Here is an 11,444-nt window from a genome sequence, read left to right on the forward strand (position 1 = left end):
GTTGACATGTTTAAAAGTGCATCTACCTTGCGTGGCTTAGGCAATAAGTGCACGACACCAATAGGCTTTTCAATGCGCGTGTAAAGATCGACCAGTTGCACACAGAGCACAAATTCTTGGTGGTGCCAAATAGTGCGATGGAGTATAGTGCGCTGTTGGGATATGACTTTATCAAGAAATTCAAGCTCTCAGCTGATGCCAATGGATTCATATTCGAAAGCCTTGATTCTGAGCAGAAGTGCTTAATGGAATATTCAGGTGATGTTCTCAGCGTATTCGAGGAGCACAATGACATTGCAGTAGCGCCTCAATACAAAGAAAAGGTAATGGAATTAATCGATACAAGTTTTCAAAGAGTTGGCGCACGAAAGCAGTGCCCAATCGAGTTGAGCATCACGCCAGATGGAGTTATAAAACCATTTCGTCAGTCGCCAAGTCGCTTATCCGCAGGTGAAGCAGAAGCAGTTAAGAATCAAGTAAGCGAATGGCTGGAAAAAGGTATTGTGCGTGAATCGTCTTCACACGTAGCTAGTAGAATCGTCGTTGTTAAAAAAAAAGATCAAACGCTAAGGGTCTGCGTCGATTATCGCAAATTGAACAGTATGGTGTTGCAAGATCAATTCCGGTGCCACTTATTGAAGACGTTCTAGAAAAGCTGCAAGCCGCTAAGTATTTCACAATCATGGATCTGGAAAATGGGTTTTCCACGTGCCAGTTGAAGAGGCCAGCAAACCGTTCACCGCTTTTGTAACACGAGAAGGCTTATTTGAATTTAATAAAGCGCCATTCGGGTTCAGGAACTCACCAGCAGCCTTTATACGGTTCGTGAACCATATATTTCAAAACTTATAAACGAAGACGTGATGCAGTTATATATGGACGACATTGTCGTATATTCCGAAACCGTGAACGAATGTATGGAAAAAACGAAAAGAGTACTGGAAACAGCAGCCGAGTTCGACTTAAAAATAAAATGGAAGAAATGCAGTTTCCTGGAGCAGCGCATATGTTTTTTGGGGCATATGGTAGAAAATGGAAGGATCTGGCCTGGATCCGAGAAGACAACAGCTGTTAGACATTTCGCAACTCCCAAAAACATCAAACATATTCAGTCGTTTCTTGGCCTGACAGGTTTTTTCAGAAAGTTTATTCCCCGATACGCTGAAGTCGCTCGACCACTAACCAACTTATTGAAGAAAGACGCCGAGTTTAAGATTGGTCCTGCACAGATGGAGTCAATAAAATCGTTAAAAATGCTGTTAACTTGTGAACCGATCTTGCACATATACGCCAGAGATGCTGCTACTGAGTTACATACTGACGCATCCAAAGAAGGGTTCGGAGCAATGCTGATGCAGTGGTTCGATGGAAAGCTTCATCCTGTCCACTTCTGGAGCAAAAGGCGTCCGAAGCTGAATCTAAGAAGCATAGCTACTGTTTGGAAATTAAAGCCGCATATTTAGCATTAAAGAAATTCCGTCATTATCTGCTAGGAATCCGATTCAAGCTAGTAACCGACTGTGCAGCTTTTAAACAAGCAACGACCAAAGAAGATGTTCCAAGAGATGTGCAGCAATGGGTGCTTTACATACAAGGCTTTACTCCCGATATAGAACACCGTGCTGGAGAAAAGATGAAACACGTAGATCATCTAAGTCGCTACCCACAGAATGTCCTTATGGTGTCAACGGAACTTAATGCTCGCTTGGTGAAGGCTCAGCAAGAGGATGAACATGTTAAGGCAGTAGTTCAAAGCCTTCAAGCAGGTCCGTACGAAGACTACAAGATGAAAGGAGGTCTACTCTTTAAACAAGTCGCGGGAAACGAGCTTTTGGTGGTCCCAAAGATGATGGAGCGTGAGGTGATAGCCAACGCCCACGAAGATGGCCATTTTGCTGTACAAAAGACAATGCATAGCATTAAGCAGCAGTATTTTATACCACACTTGGAGGGTAAGGTGTCAAAATACATTTCTAATTGTATCCGTTGTATCATCCATAGCAAGAAGTTAGGCAAGCAAGAGGGTTTTTTGCACTGTATTGACAAGGGAGATGTACCTCTTCATACTTTGCATATCGACCATCTAGGCCCCATGGATGCGACTTCAAAGGCCTACAAGTATATACTGGCAGTAGTCGATGCATTCTCCAAGTTCGTATGGCTTTTCCCAGTTAAGTCAACAGGATACGAAGAAGTTGTCAAGAAGCTAACCGAATGGGCAAGCATTTTCGGTTTCCCAATGCGCATCGTTAGCGACAGAGGTGTCGCTTTCACGTCAAATGGATTTGCGGAGTTTGCAAGTGCTAATATGGTGGAGCACGTTTGGTCAACGACAGGAGTGGCTAGAGGCAATGGTCAAATCGAGAGGGTCAATCGCACCATTCTTTCGATTATCGCAAAAGTTTCTGCAGAAGAGCCGTCCAAATGGTTTAAACACGTATCCAGTGTGCAAAGGGCTATAAATTCGCACGTGAATTCGTCTACACACGCATCCCCATTTGAGATAATGTTTGGTACTAAGATTCGTAATAAGGTCGACGATAAATTACTGGAGCTGCTGAATCGAGAGTTAGTCGAACAATTTAACGAAGAACGTCAATATCTGCGTGCCGAAGCCAAACGCAACATTGAGAAAGCTCAAGCAAGTTACAAGGCCAACTACGATAAGAAACGTCGTTCGGAAAGTATTTACAAGCTTGGTGACCTCGTTGCCATCAAAAGAACACAATTCGTAGCAGGGCGTAAATTGGCGAGCGAATTCCTGGGTCCATACAAGATCGTTAATGTGAAACGCAACGGTCGATATGATGTAAAGAAAGCAGCAACTAACGTCGAAGGACCAAACATCACAACGACAAGCTGCGACAACATGAAGCTGTGGAAGTTCGTGGCAGAGAACGAAGAGCTGTTATCATCCGAGACGGATGATGAGGATCAGGAGGGCCGAGTGTAAAGTAGTATGTAGACGTGTTGCCAGACCGCAGCAGCAAGGTGGTATTAAAGGCTACGAAAAAGACGGTCACACAGGACGAAGAGAAGAACAGAGTCGAGAAAGAACGCGAAGAGAGAAAAGTCGCAAGCAGAACGGTCGTCTGAGATTTAAGTTGAACAATTCGATACATTTAATCTAAAACGTGTATTTTATATTACAAAACTCCCACCCGCGTACCTATATTAAATAAAACTATTAATAATTATAAAACAATATTACATCATTCTTACATATATATATAAATTATATTCCTTTTTTTTTAATTATTTACAAATTTATAACAAAATGATTAAGGCAGCTGCAGTCGAGTGGTTTTGATTATGAAATACCTCTTACGTACAGAACAGCGCGGTATTATATTAAAATATAAAACATGTTAGTTACCGAAAAAAATACAAAAGTATACTAATAGCAGTATTTTGGTATTTGTATATACTATTGCGTTTAAAATATACCATAGAGTACAAAATATACCAAATTCTTAATCAAAGCAACAAAACCCCGAAAGCTGTTTGTAATATACTAAAAAATTCTTTTTTTTAAAAAACTTTTAAATGTGCTTTGATCGCTTAAATCGTAATTCGACATTTATCCAAAATTCTTTCGTTTTCTTGTTGCTCAAAGCAGCAAACTTTTATATGATAAGAATCTTATTTTATTAACGTATAGTTAATAATAAATATATTTTATTTCTGTTTATTAAAAGGTATTAGTATTTTATCCTTTAAATCATTATTTAGTATAGAAATGTTTTAGTTGATTTTTAAATATTAAAATATACTTTTAAATTTGTAAATCTTAATTTATTCAACATTTAATTAGAATTGGCTATTTTAAGCAGCAAACTTTTAAAGAAAAGTTGTGTTTTAAAGAAAACTTGTGAAAAAACTAAATATTGTATTATTAAGTGTTCATATTATAGACTCTATATTCTAATAAAAAGTCCGCAAGAAGTTTGCTCGCATTGTTTTGATTCTCGTTAATGACTGAAGGTCAAGATACGCTGAGCTCTATCTGAGTAACCAGATATGGAACCAAAACAAGAGCCATTGACCTGATGTAATGCCCGTTTAGACACAACCACATATCATTCATTTTGTTGTTGTTGAATTTTCAGCTGCTTTTCATTTTGCTATTAAATTCGCTACTTACTTTGTTTTTGTTGATTGTTTCTTTTATTTGTTGTTGCTGCTGTTTCTGCTGTTGTAGTTTTTTTTCCCCGGCTATTTATTGATTTTCAATTAGTTTGTTTCCCGAGTTTGGCTTTGGCTTTGGCTTTAGGTTCGCTTCTGTTTCTGTTTCTGGTTCTGGTTCTAAGTTGTACTCGTTTCTGGCTTTTGCAGTGCCAATTTCGATTCGTTTGCTGTTTGTCTTTTTCTCTCGCATTTTCCCCAACAAATTGACATACTTAATTTGCCATCGATGCCACAATGTGAGTGTGAGTGTGAGTGTGAGTGTTAGTGTGTGTTCCCTATCCATTTGCGACGAACGCGAGTGAATTACCAGCGAAGAAGAAGTTTTTTGTACTCATAAAATATGCAATTTGCTGTTTGCATCCAACGATTGCTGCTCGACTTTGGCAAGACTTTGCCATCGGCCAAAAAGCGTTGCCAAAAAAAGTGTCAGGGTTAGACCAGAAATAGACACATGCCAATATGTTGGAGCCATAAACAAGCCAAAAGTCAAAAGACATCGTCGAGGGTTCTCGACTCAAAGTGGTCAATATTAAAAGTCGCTTTAAAGTTTTAAATTCCACTTGGCACAAGAGTTACTAAGAAGTGATGTTAAGGACCGATTATACTCCTATATATTTCCAGTCTGTAGAAATATTAAAAATATATTTCTCTGCGCTGTTTATAATTACAATTATTTCGCGTGTGGCTGTTGCCCAAAAATCCAGCTAATTACATTCGAAAAGTTACGCAACATTGGAACAATTGGCGGCAATGCTGGTAATTAATTTATAAAATTATTCATGCGGCTAAATAATGGATTTAGTTTTTAGTTTGCATTCCCCCATCTACTGTCATATATACCATACTATATATATATACTATATAGTATATTTTCGTACTTTTCGCATGGTCAGTTGAGTTGATGCAGTTAGCAGAAGCTTTTTGAGTTTTGCGGTTTGTTGGGGCATAAAAATAAAATTCATGTGCCAGCAAATTGCGAATTAAATAAACGCACACAATTTTCCCATTTTCATTTTTGGCAAAAATATTAATTTACATGTGAATTGTGCAGATGCATTTGTTTGAGTGCATTTGCCATTAATTTATTTATAAATAATTATTTACATGCAATTAACTTTGTGCATAGTTTTCATATCGTTATTTAGTTAGTTCCACATTTAGGTTTTAGTTAAATGTTGAGGTTTATACGCGACAAACAAAACTGACAAAGCGTTGAGTGAAGCTGTTTGTTTAGCTTGTTAAAAATAATTGCATTTTTGAGGCACGTCCATAAATTAATAATTTAATTGTATCTGAAAATCGTTCCTGAAAACTTCGCTCGCATAAACGCAGAAAATTGAGAACACAATGGTTGATTTGTTTTTTGAAATGTTTTCGTTTATATTTTATAATGTTTTTTTTTTGTTTTTTTTTATTTTTGTCGTATATAGTTTTTGTTGTGTGTGTGTTTGTAATTGTAGTAATTAATTTAATAATACATTTCTTTAAGTTAATTTAATTAATTTAGTTTATCGTAGTTTTACATAAATACATTAAGTGTGCTAAATAATTTGTCAATTTCTATATATTCGGATCCCTCTATATACACATATATATTAATTATTTAGTTATTAGCTTGATGAATGAATGTACGAATGTTTTCTCCATCCTATTTAGTTTGCTATGGTGTTGAATTCGTTTTAAATTTAAATTTAGGTGTATCTTTTGCCTGGCTAGAAACTAATAGCTACAATTACATTTAGGGGGAGGGGCGTGACCTTCATTTATATGTATATATATATTGTATATATTTAATATTTTTTTAATTAATATATCACATTGAATTTGAAAGTGTTTTTTGCAACATTTCTAGTAATTGTTATATGGTAATAGTAATAATAATAATAATAATGATTTAATAATAAGCCTATAAATATGTTCTGTATGTATGTAAGTGTGTGTGTGTGTAAATGCGTGTGTGTCTGTGTACACAACAAACGACACTTGAACACCGAAGGCGCATGTGAAAAGAAATGCCTACGAAAAAGTCTTTTTCTGTTGTTGTCTCACACACACACACATAGTATGTTTGTGTGTGTGTGTGTTTGTGTTGTGAGCAGCTTCAAGATGGCCGCCCTTGCGCAGGAACCGTTGAGCGAGTAAGTGAGAGGGGGAGAGCGAGACAGCGAGATAGCTTACACCAGGAAAGCTTGTCCACTGTTCTTATTGGTGCTGCCAACTTCGCCGCCAGCAGCTGCCTGTTGCTGCTGCTGTTGTTGTTGTTGTTGTTGTTGTGCTGCAGCTGCGGAAGTGGAAGCCTGAGCTGTTGACTGTGTGCTGGTGCTAGCCTGGCTGAGTCCGCTTCCACTGCGCAAATGCACAGGCGCTGTGGATGTTGCAGGCGCTGAGGCAGCCGCTGCTGGGGCACGGAACTGTGGCTGCAACAGACGCTGTTGCTGCTGCTGGCGTGCCAACTGCTGCAGCTGATGAGCCTGCATCTGCTGCGAATGCGGATGCGCATGATGCAACATTCCACTGGGCATCATGGACAACGCCTCGTGCTGATCATAGGCGCTGTACTCCGACTCGATGCTGTGATAGATGTGCTCCGAGGGCGGGCGCATGGCCATCGACTCGACAACAGGTCGCATGGGGCGTGGCGAGGGTGTCGCAGTGGTTGCCGACGAGTAGTTGGCCTCCATGTCCTCGGTGCAGTAGTAGGCAGGAGGTGGCGGGGCCTGGCGGAAGATCAGACCGGGCGAGACGGGCTGCTTGAAGCGTTCGTGGTGATCCAGGGTGTAGTTGTTGCCTCGGGGGGAGAGCTCAATGGGGATGGCATAGCGCAGCTTCTCCCAGAAGTAGCGATCGCAGGTGAGCAGGCGATTCGATGGCACCGACTTCAGGTAGGGCGCCAACTCGGCGACATCTTCGGCCTCGCTGGACACGCTCGTCTCCTCGATGATGACCAGTTTCTGGGCGAGACCGCGCAGCGCCTCGTGGAATGCATTGCGGAACTCGACGCGCTGCCACTCGGTGGCCAGCAGATGACGTGTGAGCACTAGGATAATCTTCCTGGAAGCGCGTGCTCCCTCGACCAGCTGCAGATGACTGGCCTGAGGTGGCAGATCGCGTTGCTGGATGCAGAGACGGAAGGGTGGACGACCGTGCTCCAGCTCGGCGGCAATGTTGCGGCACACAAACTCGTAATCCTTCTCCGAGTGCAGGATGATGGCGTCGTACAGCTTGCCGGCATCCTCGAAGCGAGGTTCACACACCCGAACGCCGTAGTGGGCAAAGAGCCACATGCGCACGCTCTCGCGGAAGACAAAGACGATGATGAGCACCACGACGAGGAAGATGAGCACGAGCACAGCGGCGAGCAGGGGCAAGCGATAGCCATTGGTCAGATCCTGAGCGGAGCTAATGTTGCTGGCACTCGCATCGAGCAGCTCCGAGCAATCGTTGCTGGGGAGTTTCTCCTGTCCCAAGCCGAGCAGCTCGAGCTCCCGCTTGATGCCCGCATCCACACAATAGATGTCTGCCACATCGCGCACCACCAGAGCGTTGTCTGCCACAAACTGGACGAGTTCGCGCAACTGCTGGCAACGACAGCTCCACGCATTGCGACCGAGAGTGAGTCCCTGGAGATTGTTGCGGTACTGCAGATTCGAGAGCTGTTGCAGTGGCAGCACGCTCAACCGATTGTTGTCCAGTCGCAGCAATTGAAGCGACACCAGCGGCTCGAATGTGGCATTGCCAATGAGCGCCAGCTGATTGCCCTGCAGATGCAACTCACGCAGCAAAGTCAAAGAACGGAATGTATCCGCATCCAGGGTGGTGAGCTTGTTGTGTTCCAGGTGCAGGACGCGGAGATTGGGCAACTGGGCGAGGCTGCCCGGCTCGAGTTGTTGCACGTTCGAGTCGTTGAGATAGAGCGTGTGCAGATTGCGTTGTCCGCTCAGATGCGAAGCCTGCAGCAGTGGCAAGTTGTTGCCATCCAAGAACAAGACGTTGACATCCTGTGGCAGACGCGGTGGCAGGTTGATCAGATCCATTTTGCCGCAGTCAACAATGTTGCTCGACCAGTTGGCGTCGTGGAAGCAGCTGCAGTTGTTAGGGCAAATCATCTCGCAGTCGCAACTCTCGTACTCGCAGCAGTGGCATGTGGCAGGGCAATGCGAATCGTATTTGCACACGAAGTCAGCGGCTGTGAGATGCGACAGTTGACGCACTGGCGCCTGGCGACTGTGTGGCATGAGGCACTCAATGTTGCCCAGATCGACGACTCGCGGATGCTGCTGTGTGGTTAGGTTGTTGATGCGTTGCAGCCACTCCATCGAACAGTCGCACTCAAAGGGATTTCCACCAAGGTAGAATTCGGGCAGGGGTTTGTCCTGTGCCACAGGTGCCACACGCAGCGCGTTCAGGTTGAGCTTGGACAGCACGTTGGCGTAGAGATCGACACGAGCCAGCCGTGTCTTGTCCACAAAGCTGTTTGGCTGAATCTGGCTGATGATGTTGTTGTTGATGAACAGCAGCTCAATCGAGTTGGGAACCGAGTTCGGGGAGATTTCCGTAATGCGATTGTGACTGGCGTCTAAGGTGCTGACTCGGAGTTCCTCCTGCAGTTTGTAGTAGTTGCCCAGGGCTTCAATGTAGTTGCCGTGGATGTCCAGCCACTTGAGGTTGGACGGGATGAAGGCGTAATCGAACCACACCAAATGATTCTCGGACAGATTCAACCAAAGCAGCGAAGCGAGTGTGGCAAAGATTCCATTGATGTCGGTGAGGAAGTTCTTATCCAAACGAATCGCTTCGATTTCCGTGTTGCGATCGAAGGCGCCACGCTCGATGCTCTGAATGCGATTCTTGGCCAGATTCAAGACACTCAAACGGGGCAGCTGCTGGAACATGCCCACGGTGATGTTGCCAATGCGGTTGTCGATCAATCGCAGACCCGTCAGCTGATTCAGATTGTTGAAGGTGCCGTTCTTAAAGTCCGAGATCTGATTCTCTCCCAAATCGAGTGTCTTCAGCATGCTCAAGTCCTGCACTGCTTCGGGCACCTCGAGCAGCTGATTGGAGCTCAGATCCAACTCCTTAAGATCGGAGCAATTGCGGAAGGCCTGAGACTCGACGATGCTGATCAGATTGTTGTTCAGCGTCAGTTTGGTGAGCACAAACAAACCGTTGAAGATGCGATTGTCCAAAGTGTGCAGTCGGTTCTCGGCCAGGTTTAAGGTGTGCAGATTGTAGAGGGGCAAGAAGGCGCCCTCCTCGATGTGGCCAATGGAATTGTTGCGCATGTCGAGAATCTGCAGGAAGTACAACTCCTTAAAAGTCTTGGCACCAATACGAGTCAGCGCGTTATTCGAAAGATTCAAGACAATCAGGCGAATCAGGCCAGCGAAGGTGTTGTTATCCACATGATGACTGGTCAGCTGATTGGCAGAGAGATCGAGCACGAGCAGCTGATCGAGACGATGGAGCAGACCCTTAGGCAGATCGTAGAGATCGTTGTGGTGCAGATGCAACTCGCGCAACTCCTTGTTGCCGGCAAACGAATCCGCGGGCAACGACTCGAGATGATTGTGCGACAAGTTGAGCACACGCAGCGAACTGAGACCAGCCAAAGAATTGGCCGAGATCGTGCTAATATTGTTGTGTTGCAAGCTCAGAGTCTGCAGGCGACGCAGCCGAGAGGCGCCCCACGCATCGGGCAGCGAACGCAGCTCGTTGTGCGACAAATCGAGCAGTTGCAACTCGGAGCCGCCACTCACAGCGCCATTGGGCGAGCCGAGGCACAGTTTCTCGGAGAAACCCAAATACTCCGCGGCGCGAATGCGATTCTGGGTGAGATTGAGCAGCTGCAGGCCGGGCATGTTGCACCACACGCCCTCGGGCAGTTGCCGCAAATTGTTGTCGGCCAAATGCAGTTCACTCAGATCGCGCAGACCGTGGAATGATTGAGCGTGCAGCTCGAGCGTCTTGCCGGGTCCCCAGAGCGCATTGTGCGTCTCCAGCTGCAGCTTCTTGAGCGACATGAGACCCTCGAAGGCATTTGGGGGCACGCGTTGCAACTTGCAGGCATCCACACGCAGCTCGGCGAGCTTCTGCAGCTTCTTGAACAGACCGTTGCTCAGTTCGCTGGCGTGCAGCAAATCGGCGCTGCACTGCAGCTCGAAGCGATTCGCTGTCTCCGCCACTTTTGGAGATCGAGCGCAGCGCCCATGTCCAAGGCTCGCACATTGCACTTGATGTCCATTGTGGTGCGCACAAATTCCCAGGCGCACTGCTGCGCATGCGTCGCTGTCGCCGTTGCTGCCAGCAGTAGCAGCAGCAGCAACAGGCGTGCTTTTGTAACTGTAGTTGTTGTTGTTGTTCTTGTTGTTGTCGTCGACATGTTTCGTTTTGTTTCGTCAAGTCGCGAAAGTGGAACTTTTGCTTGGACTTTTTTTTTGCTAGCGTTTACACTGCTATGTGGAGGACTTTTTTGAAGAGAGGGGGAATTTTTGTTTTGTTCAAACGTATTTCACTTTCTGGTTTTCATATTTGATCGCTTTTTTGCTTTTGCTTTGTCGCGTAAACCGTAATCCTTAAAGTTGTAGTTGTGTTGTAATTGTTGCGTGTATTTTGTTGCGTGCACTCAGCGATTTAAATGGTCAAGCACTTGGTAGTAATTTCTTTGCTTTTTGCTTATACTATTTTTCGTTGGCACTTTAAAATCGTTTGCGTTGCGATTTGCGTTTCTTGTTTTTTGCCGGAGCTCGTTTTCTTAAAACATGTTAACCGCCTCGCGTTTCAACTCAAACTGATTGCTGAAGTTGCACGCAGGCGACTCCGTTGGCTCGTTGAAAATGTTTTTACGACCGACGACGGCAGCACAGCAACGACGCCGCACACCGACACTCTCATAGACACAGACACCGACACCGACACCGACACAAACAGCGACACAGGCACAGACACAGACATCGACACGGCTAGCAGACAGACAATATGCTTGTGTGTGTGCGTGTCAGTTCGTGCTCGCTATTGCACTCACACAGCACTCACATGCACATGCATTCGCTCTCTTACATACTCGCGCTCTTTGCGCTCCCACACACAGGCAGCGACGCCACTGCACTGCCGCAGCTAGCGTCGACGTCGCGACATTGTCGTCGGAGTGCATTTCCTGCATGTTGTCCGCATAGGCAAAGCATATGCAGTTCAGCAACATGCATGTGCGCTCTCTCACTCTCTTTCTCTCTATCACACATACTCGCACACACACA

The 11,444-nt window shown here is 45.0% G+C and overlaps 1 protein-coding gene across 1 annotated transcript; it reads right to left on the reverse strand.

The window, feature by feature from the left end:
- Positions 1-5,578: 5,578 nt before the first annotated feature.
- On the reverse strand, positions 5,579-10,969 carry LOC132790079 (toll-like receptor 7). Its single transcript, XM_060798512.1, is given in 2 exon segments — positions 5,579-10,373; positions 10,376-10,969. Coding segments are annotated over 2 exon segments (4,206 nt in total). The 5' UTR covers positions 10,571-10,969; the 3' UTR covers positions 5,579-6,362.
- Positions 10,970-11,444: the final 475 nt, after the last annotated feature.

Source organism: Drosophila nasuta, chromosome 3 (genome assembly GCF_023558535.2).
Source record: "Drosophila nasuta strain 15112-1781.00 chromosome 3, ASM2355853v1, whole genome shotgun sequence".
NCBI classification, from domain to species: Eukaryota; Metazoa; Arthropoda; class Insecta; order Diptera; family Drosophilidae; genus Drosophila; species Drosophila nasuta.